Consider the following 19,657-nt stretch of genomic DNA (forward strand, 5'->3'; position numbering starts at 1 on the left):
CTTGTACAGACAGAGATTCCATACTCTTGGCACGAAACATAGACGCTTTCACAGTCGCTGTCTGATTCTGGCAATGACATGTCATTCCATCACATGCTACCCGTGCAGGGGGCCAAAACAGCTCAGTATTTGGCTCAGATTTTGTAAAACTTACGTGGCTGGAGTTCTGTGATAGTAACAAGAAATTGCATTTTATTTGCACTATCACATCACATTGTTTTTTGCCTCAATTTCCAGGGCTGGTATCAGGAGAGTAGACATTAATTTTGAACAATTGCATTTGCAGACGTGACTGATCCATTTGGTGATGGAATAAATGGGAAGATGATTACTTTTACTGAGATACTAGGACCTGTCTTTTTTTTTTTTTTTTCCCCTCTCTACAAACTCTCTCATTGTTGCTTTCCTAGTGTGGCTGGTATAACCCATGTTAGCAAAAGATATCTGATTATATTAACCGAAGCCATTAGAAACTTGCTGTCTGTATGTGTCTGGTATTTTTCTGTCTATTTAATAATCACAAAAGGATAAAATGTTTAAGGCCCACATAGTTTGTCTTTCGAAGAAGGAAGTTTACATGCTTCGGGTTTTATAATTTACGCCTTTCCATTTCCTATGTATATTTTTTTAATCATAAGAAAGATTAGCAGTTTCCTTGGACTCCCTTAGACAGTAGTTAATCACTTCTGTTCAGCTTCTTTCTTCCTCCCAATATTTCTCTTTTCTTTCTATTAAGATACACAGCAGAAATCTATTTCTTTGGACAAGTGTTTTAAAATATCTTATTTCCTTTAATCTGCATGTTATATATAACTATATTCCTTTAATATAGGATGAATGATGAGTGATTTCACAATGAGGAAATAATGAGAAAGACTTACTAAACTGTTGCATTCAGCAATGAATTTTGTATTTGCAGAGCTGCTGGGAGCAATATGCTAACCACAAAAAAAGTCTGAGGCTCTCCCAAAGTATAATTATTGGGTTTTCCCTTTTTGTTTTCTTGACTGTGACTGACAAATATGATGCCTTTAGAAACATATGCTTTAGCTCATATTAAAGGTGTCTAAAAAAACTGTTGAGAAGACTGAGAACTGTTGAGGTGACATGGCTGACACCTGACAAATGGGTTGTCTGAATGAGGTAAGGTGGGAGTCAAATTGGCCTGACGAAATAATGGCCCTATGAGAAATCTTTGAGCTGGACACACGCTATTTCACATTTTACATGCTGTGCTCTCATGGAGAAACAGGACTTTTCCACAAACTCCTGCTGCAGTTGAGAATGCTTTATGGTGCATCTCCTCAACCTGTGATCTGTCCCTGCAAGGGCTGGAATTGAGAAACTGTGAACTGGAAGAGATTAATAAAAGCATGGTAATTGTGTTATAGTGACTCAAAATCATTCCATGTTACAGCTGGAAAACTGTACTGTCAAAGTGGGTGAGAGATATGGATCTGTCACTAACTTTAGAATGACAGAATTCTCATTTGATATCTGACTTTTGTAGAAACCTAAGTTCAATGACAGACCTAAATTTCTGGGCAGAGAGAGATTTTCTCCTTACTCTAGCTGTTATGCTTGTCCAGCCATGTTTCAGAACATTCGGCTTTCAGTTAAAAAGAATAATCACTTTTTGAGTTTTCACTACTCAAATCACAATCAATAGGAGTACATTCTTTATATACATCTATATGAGAGCTTTCACTTTTTTTTTTTTTTTTTCTGCTATGGCCTTGATGATGTTTGCAATAAATTTTAGACTTGCAGTTGATGCAGGTGCTAACGTATTTTACTCTTAAGGCATGAAAGATAGAAAAACTGTCCTTGGAGAAATATGAATTTTATTCAGCCTATAAATTTCCACTATAACACAGAAAAAAATGCAATATGGACTGCTGTTAAAGTCCTGCTTTAAACTACTAGGAATACATGATAGACTGAAAGAAATATTTGATATATTTTTCTTCATGTGCTGATTGAAAAGCAAACCAGACCTTCCAGATTTTCCTCCATTTTACTTTAATGCTGACTTTTCTTATTGAAATGGGAAGGCCCAATTCAACTTTACAAAACAGAAAAAAGCCAAGATACAAATATTTCTTGAATAATTCAGAACCAACCTATTGAAAAACTTCCACTCTTGAAACTTATTGGAAGAATTCTGTAATATGGAATATAGATTTGATGAAAAAAGGGTCACGAGAGCAACAAATCTGTTTGTCATCTGCATAGCAATACTTAGTCATTTGAGTAATATAATCAGGGAATGCAATGATATAGACATAGAACAACGCAGGGCCAAGAATGAAGTCCTGTGGGACATCAGCTGTAAGTGAAAAAGGACTTGATTAGGGATGGCTGTATTAAATAACAAGTGAATGGTCAGAAAAAAATAACGTTAGCCAGCACAACATGTTGGCTTTAGCGATACATCTAGAGCACAATGAATAAGCAATGGTGATTGTGAGTATTCAAAATAGAAGACTGACAGCATTTCATTAGAGCAAACATTAAATTCATGAACACATGTACTTTGATTGTTTCAGGTGATTAACCGAACGACACCATTTAGTGGATGTCTCCAGTAGACAGTTAAAAATCCACTCTGGCAATGAGAAAAACAAGTTCTAACTTTTGTTAATGTTCGCAATACAAGAAGCACTCTGGGAATAAGTTAGTTGAACAGATCTTTGCCAGTCGTCTTAACGATAATGACAAAAAGGGCACGCAAACAGCCAACAGGAACTGCTGCTGGTGAAGGCTTGGAAAGTGGGGAAAGAACCTTTACCAGAGGAGTTGGTACAGGTTTTTCTTCTGGTGGCTCATTAGAAAATTAGGTAGATGATTTATCCCTTGAGATATGAGATCGATGATTTAGAATTTATTTAAAATGTCTTTGATTAATTTTAATGTTAGGAAAATATAGAAGATGTGGGAAACATGGTTCTAGTAATCCCAAGATAAATACTCATCTATTGTTTTTGTTTACCATGCAACAGGACTCACCTGGTCCTGTTTTCCCTACTTTATTTACTTTGCATTAGTCTTTATTAAAATGATCTCAATTTCCTATCATGGGGTGATTTTTTTTTTAAGGCTTTTAAAGATTTTTGAGGCTCTGATTCCTCAGCATCTGATATCACTTCATGAACAGCACAACTTTCCAACATATTTTTGTTCAAATATACAAAGGTCATATTCTTCATCTGGTCTTTTCTCTGAAATTATCTGACTGATTTTATTTGCAATCTGTGTAGTCATTTGAGCCTGAGCTGGAAACAACCAATTAGATCAGATTGTCCCTCCTCTTGCCAATGTGGAATATTGTCCCCCAGACAGAGGACACACGCTTGATTTTAGCCAAAAGCTGAGAAGCAGCCTCCTGATCTTCACTCGTTGAAATTTAAACTCTCATCTGTTATTAATCTATTTTCAGCAAATGATTACCAGAACATCTGCTCATGCCCAGTAAATTTTTACTTCCTTCTCTTAAAGCTGACTTCCCCAGTGGACTGATGAAAGAGACATTCTGTAGCTCATTCTGCTCTTTAAAATAACATCGGTCCACTGAAGAAATGTTAGCTGAAAGTGATGTAGTGATCTTTGTAGTTCATATTGCAGCTATAAGGGAAATAAGAGCAAAATGATTGCAAAAAGAATAGTAGGATTTTCATCTAGACACACACCACACACACACTTTTTTTTTTTTTTCCAAATCAGGAAGCATTATGAAACATTCAGCAAATGCATGTTTGGTGTTTACATGGACTTGTAAGCATTTATACACTTTGAAAAGATTAAATACTGTTCTAAAATGCTGATGTCAATGTGATATGATACAGCTTTATTTGGAAATTTCTTTAAATTGTATGCAAAATGAAAAAAAAATCACCATGCCTGAGAGGTTTTTCTGAGGTAAATGTGCTACAATTTTCTTTGATTTAGACATACGTTTAGACTGTGATTCGTATGTCTGTTTAAAACTTTTCTTAACTCAAAGCTTTTGAGAAAGAGAACTTTCTTGGAGTCAATTCCCAACAGAAGATGCTGCGTTTCCATGGATATGGCCTGTGTTCCCGTAGAGTTATGCTGCTTTTTGATTATAGTGACACGAAGCTATGTCCATTAGCATTCCTTCTCTAGACTTACGTAACTCTTTGTACATATAACAGGCAGCTACTCACAGACGGAGCATCCAAGTTTTGCATTTAAGTCCAACATGTAACCCTGCGATATTTCTCACCAGGTTGGACACCCTGCTTCAGTTTTCTTGTCTCAGTTCTAAATTTCAAGATATATGAGCGAGTGCAAATATAAATTCATGCTCCCCTGAAGGGAGGGGACTGTTCAGATCCTTAAACACGGATGGGTGGGAAAATGCAAAGTGACAGTATGCCCTAGCAGCAAAGCTCCAGCACGCACAGCTACACAAAGAGCATTAACCTTGACATTAATCAAGCCTCCACCTGGCCATTTCCATGACCTTCCCAAAATATGTCCTCATATCCTCTTTCTAATCTCCCTCCCAATTTTTATTCCCTTAATTTCCATAGTAAGTATCCATCTGTATAATTTATTGACATAATTGTGTGAATTGAGGAAGATTCTGTATCAACATGCCTACATTTAATTTTCATGTTTTTGCCAGGGGTGCTGATTTCTGATCTTAGAGTGCCTTTGTGTAGCTTAGATGTCCTACCAGAACAATACCCTCTCAACAGCCCAGATCGCAGCAAACTGTGCAGAGGCCCTCTTGTGTAGTCTTCTGCCTCTGCACAGCATAGCCAGTTATTTACATAAACATTAGGCTCAGGTCTCAGAAGTTAAATTTGAATGTTTTGTTTAGGGTGGCTACTCCATCTTTAAGGCAGTAAATGTTGGGCCTGATCCCCTGTAAAGAACTACTAGTCTGATGAAGTGTCTAGGAAACAGTTGGGCAAAGCTGAAAATGGGAACCCAAAGAAAAGCCTGCCCAGAGCAGAAAAAATGTCTTTTCTTTATTGATTCAGATGGGAACAAAAGCCCACTAATGAAGTCATATGGCTTAAAAAATATGAGTGTGGAATCTGTAGCTTGGGGGTTTCTAGTTCACGTGATTCCAAAACCTGGACCTGCTGCCTTCTGTCTTCATGGTGCACACACAGCTACACTGTAGGCAGTAGATTAATGAATTTTAGAGCGTTAGAAGAGTTAGCTTTTAAAGGAAAGGTCACTTTTAAGCCCGGTTGTAACATAAGTTAGTTATTCACTGTGACTGCCTACTGTTGCACAATTTAGTTGGAGCTGACATCTTGAAACCTTATTACTGTGTTCTGTTCACTAATAGTGAAATACATTCTTTTCACTATTTTATCTTTCAGAATAAGAGCCAAGGATTGAGTTTTGTCCGGATACATGCACCTTGGCAAGTACTTAGTCGAGAAGCAGAACTCCTTAAAATAAAAATGCCCACTAAAAAGGTAAGAATCTTCCATCTTCTACCAACTAGTGTAGGTCAGAATGCCAGTTAAATATATAGAAGCCCATGAAGTTACTTTATTTCAAAATCAGAGCAAATGAACTGTCAGGATTATTCTTTCGCATTACTAATTATTTTGAGATGATTTAGTATTCAGAGTCATGTTTAAGATGGGATTTTCAAAGGGGTTTTCAAAGGCTGCAGAGGCAGCAGGCTCACAGTCTGCATTCAGAAGTGTGGTGACAGAGGTGAGTTTTAAGGAGGGCTTTGAAAGCTGGGAAGGCAGTAGCTATCTGGATTTTTGTCAAGGAACTTTCCTCCAAGGTGAGGTGCAGTAGGGGAGATATTATGGTACCTAGTCATTGCCTTAAGATTTCTGTAAAGCCTGGGGATGCTGAGAGCACTTGTTTTGGTGGTGTCAACGACTTAGTGAATTTAGACTTGTCTATTGCCATTAAAGCTTTGACTCACTGTCTTCTTTACAGTCTGCTTTCAGCAAAGGTGCTGGCAAACATTGTAAATTCTGAGTAGCAGATCCCAAACCTTGAGGTCCTTCAATGATTTAGTGTGTTGGCTAACAACTCCACTGCAGTCAGTGGAACTACCTTGTGCTTTCAGTTAGTGATACTCATCAGTTACACTACTGATTGCATTGTCAGTAGAATTCAGGGAGAAAACAATTTTGTTTTCTTCCATAGAGTTGTTTGTTTTTCATTTGGGTGGGTTTGTGTTTTTTTGTTTGTTTGTTTGTTTGTTTTTTTTTCCCTATATTGATTATTTTCACCCAGTAAAAGCTTTAGTTTTGTTCACATCTCATGGTGTTACAAGCTATCACTGTCAGAAGCTTGGCCAATCCAATTTTGCATACTCTTACTGTATTTTGTTTGCATCCCAGGAAAAAAATTACAAATATGGTTAATTCTTATCAGTCTTTGAAAATGAGTAGATTTTGGACAGCTACAGTACCTCTGTCCTTTCTGGCATATTGATGATGTGTAGGCCCTTTCTACAAATGGACTTAAATATTCAAGTCCTCTCTTTGATCCCTTTCCAGCTTTGTTCCTTTTGTGCATTTTTAGTGTCTGCTTATTTCTCCCTCCTTCTTCCTGCATGGGAATTTCCCCCTCCTAGCTTTTTGCAGATACGCTGAAGCAAACTTTACATTATTTCAGTTGATGAATATTGCCATCATATTGTTCTGAGCTAAGGTCTGTCCTGGAGCTGACAGTCTCCAATGACCGCTCTAGTCATTCACAAACACTTCCACATCCCCTTCTCTCCTCTGAATGTGAGAAAAAATGCACAGTATATAGTAAGGCTCTAAAGACACAGAATTTATCTGGCGCAAAAATATCTAAAAATATTGACTGATTACTTCATTTAACCACTATATATTATACATTATTTATAGCATCCTTTCCTTTAAAGCAACAGATTTTAATGAACAAATCAGGTCTGTGCACATGTCATGTTGAAGGAGATTGCCATATAACTGACATTTATTGGATATTATGATAAATATTCAAAGAGTATATGAACATGCAGTCATTGATTAGGCAGTTATGAAAACAGCATTCAGGTTTGTAATTGTAATTTATTTTGGTCTGTAGAAGAAAACTAAAAGAAATATGTCTACAAACAAGGAAAACAGATATCAATTTTCCTGAAAATTCACCCTAGGGTAATAAGTTGTTTCGTATAACTTAAAAGTAATGTGACATTTTGAAGGAGAAGATTGCTGAAAACTCTTGTTGACTATGTTATTTTTCCATTACCTCAACTGCAGAAATTAAGCACTACTAGTGCGCTATCAGAAAACAAGCACGACGGGAAAACTATGTAATGTTGATTTTTTTTTTTTTTCAATCAGAGCAGTTGGAAGAGGAATTTCCTGTGAAGAAAACAAAAATCCACTTTGAAAAACTGAAATCTCATATTCTGGGGATTTGGCAAAACAAAATTGAAAAATTAAACCAGTAATCACAAAAAAGAAAATTCTATCTTGTTCAGAGAGACAAAAGGTTGTTTTTAAGGCACATTATATAATTTCTGTGATGCTATTTTTATTATTTTTATTTATTTAAAATATTTTAAAATTTTAATTTAATTTAAATTAAATTTATTTAATTTAATTTAATAAATAAAATTTATTTTAAAATGAAACCATAAACAAAGCATTTATCTACCTCTAAACATGATGAATTCTTTGCAAATTTTTTTTTTTAAATGTTCAGTTTTAATAAATCATCTTTTAGGACAAATGACATGCTGGGGAAAGATACTTTTTGAACAATTTTAACTATATGTATACTTCTGGATACGACAGTAGTTGTTTTTTGATGAGTGAGAATGGGCCACACTCGAACATGAGTATGAGAAATGAGCAGAACCAACTGGAAGCTTTGGTCCGTTCCCAGGGCAATGAAGTGTCTGGTATTAGTGAGACTTGATGGAATGAGTCCTACAACTGGAATGCTGGGATGGAGGGCTATAGGCTGTTCAGGGGGGGCAGGCAGGGCAGGAGAGCTGGAGGAGTGTTACTGTATGTAAGGGAGAAATTTGACTGTACAGCCCTTGCAGTTAGGGATGATATGGTTGAGAGCCTCTGGGTGGGTGTGGAGGAATTAAATAGATGGGGGGAGAGGGAATTAAATAGATTAGGGGGATGTTAAACAAAGCAGATGTTATTGAGCGTGTCTACCACTGATTGCCTAGCCAGGATGATAGCACTGATGAATTATTCTATAGGCAGCTATGAGAAATTTCTGGATTGGCAGCCCTTGCCCTTATGGGAGATTTTAACTTTGCAGACATTAAATGGGAATACCACACTGCTGTGACAAGTACATCTGAGAGATTCTTAAAGATAATATCTTGTCCCACGTATTCAGTGAGCCAGCTAGGAAAGGTGCCTTCCTGGACTTGCTATTTGTGACTAGAGAATGACTTGTGGGAGGTGTGATGGTAAGTGGCTGTCTTGGCCACAGTGATCACAGACTGATTGAGCTTAAAATTTTCAGTATAATGAAAGAAAAGGTCAGCAGAGTTGTTACTCTAGTTTTCAAGACAGCAAACTTGAAGCTACTCAGGGAGCTAGTTAGCAGTGTCCCCTGGGAATCTGCTTTTGAGGGCTTGAGTCCATGAGTGCTAGTCAGTTCTTAAGAATCATCTTTTAAAAGCATGGGAGCAGGCAATTTCAGTGCATCATAAGTCAAGCAAGCAGGGAAGAAGACCAGCTTGGCTGAGCAGGGAACTCCTCATGAAGCTCAGGAAGAAAAAGAAATTCTACCATCTCTGAAAGAAAAGCCAGGCTTTGCAGGAAGATTACAGAGCTGTGGTTCACATATTCAGGGAGAAAATATGACAGACTAAAGCTCAGCTAGGGTTGAAACTGGCCAGTGTTTTGTCAGATAACAAAAAGGCTTTTAAAAGTATGTTAATAGTAAGAAGAAGTCTAAGGAAAATATTGGACTAGTACTTGTTCACCTGACAAATAGGGATGAAGAAAAAGTGGAGACCTTCAATGCTTTTTTTGCCCCACTCTTTAATGTTAATGATAGACCTTGGGCTGCCTGGTTACTGTGATTTAATCCCAGACAGTAATTCAGCACCATGCAGCCACTCTCTCACTGCTCCCCACTCCCAGTGGGATGGGGAGGAGAATCAGGGGGAAGAAAGTAAAACTCATGAGTTGAGATAAAAACAGTTCAATAACTAAAATATAATAAATGATAACAGCAGTAATAACTACTACTAATTGTAATGAAAAGGAATATAACAAAAAATGGAAGAAATAACCCCCACGAAATGACAGATGATGCGTAATGCAATTGCTCACCACCTGCTAACCAATGCCCAAGCAGTGATCTGTCCCCCAGCCAACTCCCCCGGTTTATGTACCGAGCATGACGTTCTGCGGTATGGAATATCCCTTTGGCTAGTTTGGGTCCGCTGTCTTGGCCATGCTCCATCCCATCTTCCTGTACTCCTGCTTGCTGGCAGAGCGTGGGAAACTGAAAAGTCCTTAACTTAGGATAAGCACTACTTAGCAACAGCTAAACCATCAGTGTGTTATCCACATTATTCTCACAGTGAATCCAAAACACAGCACTGTATCAGCTTCTAGGAAGAAAATTATCTCTATCCCAGCTGAAACCAGGACACTGGTTCTGTGAGTAGGAGGACCACAAGTAGGGGAACAGTGGCTTTCCATTTGTGGACACTGAATTTGTAAGGGACTATCTGCTGAATGTTCATAAGTCTATGGGGCCTGATGGGATTCATCCCAGAGCACTGAAGGAGTCAGCAGATGTTACAGCAGGACCCCTTTCAATCATCCACCAAAGGTCTTGGGAGTCTGGAGAGGTCCCTGCTGACTGGAAGCCATCCCCGTTATTAGAATTTACAAGGGTGAGAGGGAATACCCAGCAAACTACAGACCTCTTAGGTTAACCTTAGTACCTGGACTAGTTATGGAGAAGATCATACTGGATGCAACTGAAAGGCATTTAAAGGACAATGCAGTCATCAGGCACAGTCAATATGGTTTAATGAAGGGAAAGTCCCTTCTAATTAATTTTATATCCTTCTGCAATATGGGTTCTTGTCTAGTGGATGATGGGAAGGAGTTAGATGTAAATTTTTCTGGATTTTAGTAAAGCTTTTGGTAGTGTCCTGCACAGCATCCTTCTGGACAAGTTGACCAGCTATGAGATGAGTGATGCACTGGGTGAAGAAGTATTCCAACATCAGGGCTCAAAGGGTTGTAGTGAATGGGGCTGCATTTGGCTGGTGACCAGTCACCAGTGCTCTTCCTCAGGGCTCAAATCTAGGGTCAGTTCTGTTCAGTATATTTAGCAATGATCTGGATTCAGGAGCTGAATTCACCATTAGCAAGTTTACTGATAAACTGGGAGGTGCTGTTGACTCTTTCATGGGACAAGATGCCTTGCAGAGGGATATGGATAGATTGTAGCATTAATAGGATGAAATTTAACAACAACACATGCCAGATTCTGCACCTGGGATGGAGTAACACTGGTCACAAGTATAAACTGGGAGAGGAGTGGCTGGAGAGCTGCCCTGCAGAGAGGGACCTGCGGGTGCTGGCTGACGGCAGGCATCCTCACTTCTAAAGGCGTGTGTTCATGTGCTGTCAGAACATACTTGCAATTATCACCCAGAAATAATTTGTTCTGCCAGGGTAATATAATAGGCAGCAGGTAAAGGCCCTTCCTGCTTTGTCTGCTCCCTCTATTCCCAGTTACAAAGTCAAAATAATTAGCTTTCCGTCATCTCCCTGCAGCTCCGTGTTCAGTCAGTAGAGAATGTTCCTCGTATTAACAGTTCTGCACTGAGGTTTTTTCTGGAAATAGCTTGTGAACAATGAGAACTTTTGGAACTGAAACCCTTATGGATTCAGGTGCTTTCTGTTTTATGGGAATATAACTTCAGAGAAGGTTCTTATTTTAATTACAGATTTAAACATGTGTATAGCAAATTCTTTTTAAAAAAATTTTTAGTGGATTTTCGGAACTGACATGTTAATATACAGTATTTTATTTACTCAGGTGTATGAAATCACAGAAGAAGGGGGAATACTCAAAAAGTTAAATGAAATATGGTGCAAACTGACTGAACCTCTGCAACCCCAGCTGCCACAACAAGAAAATACAAACATGAAAAGCCTGTCTTATCCGTTCTCCAGAGAGAAAATATACTTGTGAGTACTTTAAATTGTGATCAGCAAACTTATTAGTTTAGTGTTGTTCATTTGTTCTACCAGCGCTTCAGTCAAAATTCAGAAATTCATTGAGCATTTCTGAAAATCCTGAAGGAATATCCAAGCTGTCAGATTATTCCTGGATAATATTTCCAAGTGATAAAAGCATATGTCTTCATAAAACTAAATTTATTGAAGGCTGTTAGTTCTAGAGTAAATGAACATGCATTGACACTGAATTCAATTTCAGTGGTTAAGAGAAAACTAAGATGTAGAGACTTTCTGCCAGTGCTCTACTTCTGTCTGCTGGAAAAGGCACTGGAAGCAGTGCAACAAATAAAATATCCATGTTTTTAGCTTGACCTGTAAAAATCCTACCACCAAATTCCTGATTATTTGGTTAAGGATATTACTGTCTGTTTTGAAAAAAGAAAGAGCTAGTAGAACTCCCATCATATTTTTCTTCTTGATAGATTTATTATAGTAATTAAAAATTGGCTAATAAAATGCAGATAAAGAATTCTTGACACTGCCCTTTCACGCAGAATAATATTTCTGGGCCCAGTTTGACATTAAACACTCATTTTTTTCCTCATGGGTGTCTCCTTGTATTTATGTCCGATAAAGAAAATTCAGTAATAAATATAATGAACCACCATATCATTTATTCTCCTCTCTGACAAATTTAATTTATACTGAATACAAGTCAAATTGATTGAGGAGAATAAACTGGGAAGCTAATTTCACATATGATGGTTTTAAGGTTTAAGGGAATGCACAATTCCAGTGGAATAATTGTTTGAAAGCAAGTGAAACGTTGACTGATTTGTTGCCTAGGAAAGAGTAATGAACATCCGCATTAGGCTAGTTGAAACTTAACAATATAACCTCAGAACGTTAAAAGTGTTGAGGGCATGTTGTAAGGAAAAGATTATAAGTTCATCTTGTGTAAACAATAGATAAGCTCTCCTTACCAGAAAGGCATTTTATATTAGTTAATATTTTTGCATTTTTATGCTTACCATCGTTGTAATCCAGGTAGAACTCTGCATGACCAGGTCTAAACCACACATATAACATAAGCTATTATGCTGTACTATTTCATCTAGATTACCTTTAAACTTCTCTTTTATTTACTTGCTGTGGTTTCTAAATGAATTCTAAATCAGAATCTTATATGTTATCTTACTTATTACTACCACATCTGAAAACATAACTGATTTATTTTTTTTCTCTCAATGTTTTAGGTATAACATTAAAGACAAAGACACCTTTTTTGACAATGCTACCCGCAGCCGAATAGTAAGTAAACAAAAGTAACTTACCACTGACTTCTTGTGCTGAATAGGATTTGCTTTAGTAGTGACTGTTGGTGACTACTTTGCTAATTCCATCCGTTCATGCATTTCTCTGTTCCTGCAAAACACTGAGCAGTCATAAATATCTAAGAAATATCCTTCTGGAGCTGCCCAGTGGTCCAGGGGTAGGAGATGCTGTGTAGGGAAACACTGCCACTGACTCCTCTTCATTGTTCCAAGTTGTTATTAAGCCCTGCTTCCTAATCTTTAACTAGATTTTATTTCACAAAAAAGGTTTTCTCTACAATCCTATAGTAACTTCCTAGATCTAGCAGTCTATGGTGGGAAATGTGTCATGTTCCCGAGCTACTGCTAGGTCTCCAGCAGGTTGGTAAAGAAAGATTTAAGTTTTCTCTTTACATACACAATTCCAACTCCTCCCTAACGTGCTATGCTCATACATACACACTTGGTTTTCATAGACACAGCATACTTTACTGATGGCTTTATGTGCATCTTGATCTTACACTTCCAAATGTGAAAGCTAAACTTTTTTTTACAAAGTCAGATTTTGTGGTGATTAGTGCAAAATTCTCATTCACACGAAATCCTTATACTTTATATAGATTTATAAGGATGTGACACAGCAGGATCTAGCCTACAAATGTTAGGGCAGATAAGCCATTAGTAAGACTTGCCACAGCGTTGTTCAATTTTAACTAGTGGCCTGAAGTCGTGCATTTACATATGAGTGAAACATATGATTTAAATGTATGTGCAAACGAACTCCACAGAAGTTTTGTTGCTAGCTTCATGATGAAAATAATGCTAAAAGACAATTTTGGTGTTATATCACTGTTCTTTTCCACAGGTACGTGAAATTTTGAAGCGTACATCTACAAAGGCCAGAAACAGCATGGGTAAGAAGGAGGGAAGATAATTGTATATGTTGTTTTGAAAGGAATTGTTTAGGTATCTCACAAATATTTATATTTCTAGCAAAACACAAAAATATGCTGGCACATTTTCAGAAAAAAAGTAGAGATTGAAACGATTTTTCTGAGGAACAAAATCAGACTTTCTGGTCCATGGTTTGGAATAGAACACGGTATAAGGAGCTTGCTTTTAATTTCTACAGGTGTGGGATCTGGCATATAACTTGCATCTCATGAGTTGTTATAAAATTAGATTTGATTATTATGTGATCTGCTTTTCAAAATTCAGATGTCAGCTACAATATGTTGTATTATGTCTTCCGGGAGCAGATTTTTCTTGTGATTTCAATAGAACAATACATCTTTCCAGGTTATTTTTATCACTGCAGCTTTAAAAATTATGTCCATGAACTGCACATAGTGAAGTACGACTGTATTGAAGGTGTTGTGTGATACTTTTGGGGTAACCCTGAAATACCTGGAGCTTTTGGTTTTTTTGAGGTTCAGAACATACACATGTGTACTTACTCTTTTTACACTTTTCTTTCATCCTTTGTGATATCATGACACGTATCTCCCCGGTGGCAAAGAAGTGATAGTGCTTCTTGTCTGGCACGTTTTCTGGAAGTCCTTCTGTAAGCTTGACCACTTATGTGCAGATCACAATGTCCTAGAGTAATGTAAAGAACAAGTGTATTGTAGGAACAGAGTCCTACACAGTTTTGTTGTGACTTTGTGCAGTGAAGCTGCAGTAACAGATTTCCTTGGTGCAACAGCTGGAGTGGAAAATAGATTAATTTAGGTTTCCCCAAAGTAGATATACCTTTTTTTTTTTTTTTCCCAAATTATATGGATAAAAACCACAAACTAAATACTTTTTCAACCAAAAATAGTTGGCTTTGCCTAGTACGAACATTTAAATTTAGGATTATTACACTGATTCCTTTTTAAAAAAAAAAAATGGTTGAGAAAATGTCAGGCATTCTTCATTTCTAAAACACTATTCAGCTGGTTGTTTTTTTCACTGTTTGCTCTGTGTTGTTCTATGTTGTGATCTGCTCGGAGGCTCTGGTGGGGCAACAGAGAGAAATGCTACTTTATTTTGCTGGATTGCTCCAGCTGGCATCCAGGTAACCGTCCTGGTGAATGGGCAGACCGTGCTTTCCCTGGGAGCTGTGGAGCCTGTGCAAGCAGATGTCTCCAGAGTGCAGGATTTTAGAGACAAGGCAGTGTAGGGTATATAAAACAAGAAGCCTGAACTGCAGCAGGGACATGAAAGCCTGTTGATGTAAAATCGCGCTCCCAGAGCTGACGCTTTCCCAAAGGATCCAGAAAGATTGTGTAGAACCTGTTGAAACTCTTAAGACTTTGTAAGTTGCTGAGCTGAGAGAAAGCATGAAAGAAGTGTTCTGTCCTACAAGGACACAGTACAAAGGGAAAGAGCGCTTCACCAATGACCTTTTTTTGTCTCTCAATGTTTTCTCTATTTTAATAGCTTGTTTGGTTTATAGTGTAATAAAAGCCATCATCAGAGATCAAAGCACTAGTAGTGATTGATTTTTCAGGCTTTTTTTCCGCAAAAGGTGAAGATACAGGCTGATCCACTCAAGCTCAGGTCAGCTCAAGATCCCATTTGACATGAAGCAAATATTTTAACCATCCTGTCCTTCCCATTTTTCTGGCCCATAGACAAAACATATTTATGCATCACGTTGGACCTAAATTCACTAATTGTTTTGGTCTTCTGAGATCCTCCCCCAAAAATCCTATGCTTCACATGTCACTAAGGTTTTCCCATCTCATTGGTCTTAAGACTTAAAACCACTCAGCATGATGGTTTAAAAGATTTTTTTTTTTAAACATTTTTGGTTTACCCTGTTTTTTTCAACATTCCGTGGCCTATTTTGCACAAGAGGTAGGACAGCGGTGTTGGAAGTACTTACAGCAACCTTTGGTTTTCATAAACATACGATTCATAATATAAAAGGAGAAAAATAACACTTTAAATATTTGCTTATTGATTTTTACACCTGTGTAAGGCTGAGTCTGATTTCACTTCTATGACGTTATACAAGGAAAGTATATTTTCTTCTATCATAACTCCGAATCACTGTAAACTTTCCAAACATTGAATGTTTTCAGAAGAAGACTTGACATTGTCCAAACATGAAGATATCCTCATTCTGTTAATGCATGTAGTGGTAAAGGTATTTGTCTTTGTACCAAGGAAGAAATTTATTGGTAATGTCTATCTAGCATCTCTGACCCAAATGTTTGGGAAAAACCCAAAACCCAAAGTGTTGGGATATTTTCCCAAACATTTGTGAATGATAGTTGTGTATTTTGACTGTGATTTTTTTTTTTTTTAGGTTGTTTGTTTGTTTGTTTGGTTTTTTTTTAGTTTTAACTAGCTGGTTACTTTTTACTGGGCATTGAAAGCAAAGAGGTCTGGAATAAACTGCTAATCTTAGCTTTATTTGTCATTTTAGGGAACAATTGTTTTGACCTGCAGAGATTGAAGACAGAATAGCTGTGAGTCATAGGTCTTGACAGGCAGCAGCGGTCTTGTGTATGTCTGTAGGTGCTGTAGTCATTAGCTGGGGACTGAGTTGCTAAAGCCCTTGTAGTGCGTGGTCACTGCGGTAGTGCTATGTCCCTGGATCTTCCTGCATCTTTCACCAGACTTCCCGTTTGCAGTCTTTAAGACTCAGCAGTTTTTGTCCCAGTGTATCCAGCTTTCCAGCATAAGCATGGATTTGGTGAGCACAAACTTATTTAACTCTCGCAAACGAAGAAGCGTTGTTTCAACCTTAGAAGGATGGCCTTAGTATTGATATGGGCAAGGGTAGAAAACACAGCACTTGGTTCAGTGAAAATAAGACCTGATACAATATTAATCAATAGAGAGTAAGGGTTTCTTCAATCACAAACTTTTGTGAAAGTGTTGTTTGGGTTTTTTTTTTTTTTTTAATTGTTTAATTGGGGATTCATGGTTCTGATCATTGTCAAACTTCAAGAAGGACTTCCCATGTGCTTTCCTCCTCATTCGCATTCCTCTTTGCTATCAGGATGAGAAACTGGTCAAACCAGACTTTGTACCATACCAGTTCACTCAAGAAAAAAACACTATAAGGAAACAAGTCTTTCTGTGAAAACATGTTTTCCATAGCCAGCTACTTCTAGGTTGGTATATACACATCTTAACATGAGTATCTTAAGTATCTTTGAGTATCTTAATAGAGCTCAGTCCTCTTCATAACATCATGAAATGAAATCTGTAATAACATTTTCTGTTTGACTGTGCCTAGCTGTTGACCATATTAATCTTTTTTTTAGGTATTGGCACATTAATAGCAAACAATGTTTATGATGCAGCATACCCACTCCATGATGTATGTATATACTATTAAAAATCTAGTTCTCTGAGGGAATCCCTCAGTAGTGCATAGACTTTAATGTTTATTGTCTGTGACAATGAAAGTATATTCTAAGTGTGTGATTCTAATATGAAAACTCTTACATAAGTACATTTCAAGTTGTGACTTAAAAGTAAAATCACCAATGTAGGAACAACTGAGCAATCTTTTATTGAATTTTATCTATTTTTACACGAGTTACTAAATTGTTTTCTTTCTCTAGGGTGAATATGAAGGCCAAAATGATGACATGAATGACAGAAAGGTAAAATACACTGAAAAATTAATTTCATATTAGATTTAATGTGATAAATGTGATTTTAATTTCCTAAATCCTATTGCAGAGCATTAGCCAGCATTCAAGTAATTTGCATTGCTAATTTTCCTCTATTTCTGCATATAAAAAATTTTCACGAGACTTTTTGCAAAGTCTCCTTATGAAGTATTTCAGTGAATCTTTCAAGTTTCCCTCTGCATGCATAGACAAAACTTTTCAGCCTGTCAGGAAGCAAAAGTTAACTTAAATTATTTGCTTTCTGTAACTGGATGGTACTATCTAACAGTGTTTACTAGAATAAAACCTAGTTGTATTTTTCGTTTCATTGTGCATTCCATTAAATTACATGTAATTTCTGGGAATCTGTTTCCAGTTATTTTGAAAATGAAAAGTTTCTAGCTATCAAAAGACTTTTGAAAATATATCACCCACCAACTGTTTGCACAAGAGAAATGGATGCGTAATCAGAGACTATGTGAATTCAGACTGCTTTTAATCCATATGCTTACTATTAGAAATGAGCAATGCCATTTAATTACTGCACTCCATTAAGGTCCATTCCATATTGTTCTCTAATGTTTGCTCATTTTCTTTTTTCCTTGATATACAAACGATACGATAGGAAATGAAGAGGGAAAATTGTGGGGAGAGAAAGGCAGGGGAGGGAAGAATAAAGAAAAAGAATGTTTGGATGCCTAAAATAGTTACTATACTAGAAATTAAATTGCATATATTTTTGGTGACTTGTACATTATTTCATCAACGTTTTTAACTCAGTGGTATTATATGTTGGTATGTGCCATCTGTTGCTTGAAGGAGAGCTAAGAAAATGCCACTAATTTGGCAAAACCCAGTGTAGTGTAATTGCCACGAATGATGATTATTTGAGCATTTGAAATGAAAGCTGAATTCATAGTTCATACAAATAAATTTGATTTTTCCAGTGCTGTGTTAATAAAAATTTGTAAACACATTTTTTGTAGTTTTTTGGTAAATAGTGTTAATGTTCAGCCACTAGATGTCTTCATGTGCCGTATACAATTAATTTAGTATAGGAAAATTTGTAAGCAAAAGAGACAAAGTTGGAAAAGAATCTATAAAGAAGCTTGTGTATTGATGTCTGTTATTTTGAATTTTTTGTTCATGAAGAAATTGTCTACCCTGCACTTACAGAATTTTCTCTAAGTGATACTAGTGATACAGTAATGGACTCTGAAAGCCAGCTACATAGTTTACTGACTTATAGGGTTAGCAAAATTTTTAGAGAAGAAAGGTAAAAGAACATTAGTCAATGGAGGAAGATTGGGTACTGTGGAACAGGGGGGGAAGAGGGCCTAAAAAAACTAGTGTCTGGAAAAATATTCACCCTACTAGTTGTATTTTGTGCTGCCTTCTTTTTATTCTGCCTATTAGGCTCAGTTATGAAGTGTTAAGTATTAAAAACATAAAAGCTTCTTTCCAGAAATACTTCATTGATTATTCACATATGTCTCTGCTGCCTAGCCATTGAATCTGCTCTAGTATTTCTATGCATAACATCATCTGTTTTCTATCTGAATCTAATAGTCTCAGTGTTTAATTTCCTGAAAAGCCCTGATCAGGTTTAAAGGAAAGGGGGGCATTTTTGAGCTTGCTGCTTTTTTTTTTTTTTTTTTTTTTTCTCTCCGCCCCTTTAATTTTGTCCATTTTAACTTATCTGTATCTCCCATTTCAATTGTCTGTTGTATAAGCCCAACAAAATGATGAACTCAGCCCATCTGGGGTACTTATGTCAATAAGGCCGCACAAGTAATTAAGGTTTATGTACCAGTTCATAATATAAAAGGTTAATCCTTATTAACCCTCTTCAGGATTTCCTTGGAGAAAATGAACAGTGAAACAATACTTTTGTCACATCCTATGGGAATTAGAAATCTGCAGTCAATGAAACCCACTCTTTTGCTAAGGCGGTTAATTGGAGTAAAGGAATTTCCCTGGTTTACTGTGATGTCTGCTCTAGAAAAAAAATCTTTTTAAGAAAGCTATTGCATGGCAGCATGGTAATAACTCAACATGAGTGTAAACACTGATTTGGTTTTCTTTAATCTTCAAGCCCACTAGCAACTTGTAACCCTTCATTGCTACTAATATGTTTGATATAATGAATACATGAGGGGTTTGTTACCTATCTGGGAAATAACATTGTTGTCATATACTACAACAATATCCCTAGAATATTAGAGGAAGATTGGAAAGTGTTATTATAAACTTGATTGGAAAGTGTTATTATAAACTTAAAGTACTGCTTTTAAATGAAGCTGATAAAATACAATACAAAAATAAAAAAGATCTTCCTAGAATTCCTCTGAATTTAATAAGTATCATAGAAGGAGGCACATTCCAGGTTCCAGATTAAGCTTAATCTTGGAAAATGGCAGCGTTGAGACTGAGGTTTAGTGTGGGCAACACAGGTGAATGGAAAATATTCATGCCATAAACTCGCCTTCAGTGCTACAGCTTTTGGAATCAAAAATAACCAGTGCGATTCTGGAGTCTGACATAATGCCAT

General features: G+C 36.8%; 1 protein-coding gene across 2 annotated transcripts in view; it reads left to right on the top strand.

Moving 5' to 3' along the window:
• The window catches only part of ANO2 (anoctamin 2), a 197,933-nt gene that overhangs the window by 36,435 nt on the left and 141,841 nt on the right, over positions 1-19,657 (top strand). For both annotated transcript variants that reach the window (XM_074901830.1, XM_074901831.1), the window contains exons 4-9: positions 5,364-5,462; positions 11,032-11,183; positions 12,431-12,485; positions 13,353-13,401; positions 16,753-16,808; positions 17,056-17,097. In XM_074901830.1, the coding sequence (XP_074757931.1) occupies positions 5,364-5,462; positions 11,032-11,183; positions 12,431-12,485; positions 13,353-13,401; positions 16,753-16,808; positions 17,056-17,097 (453 nt within the window). The remainder of the gene's footprint in view (positions 1-5,363; positions 5,463-11,031; positions 11,184-12,430; positions 12,486-13,352; positions 13,402-16,752; positions 16,809-17,055; positions 17,098-19,657) is intronic.

The sequence above is a fragment of the Athene noctua genome, chromosome 3, assembly GCF_965140245.1.
Source record: "Athene noctua chromosome 3, bAthNoc1.hap1.1, whole genome shotgun sequence".
Classification (NCBI taxonomy): domain Eukaryota; kingdom Metazoa; phylum Chordata; class Aves; order Strigiformes; family Strigidae; genus Athene; species Athene noctua.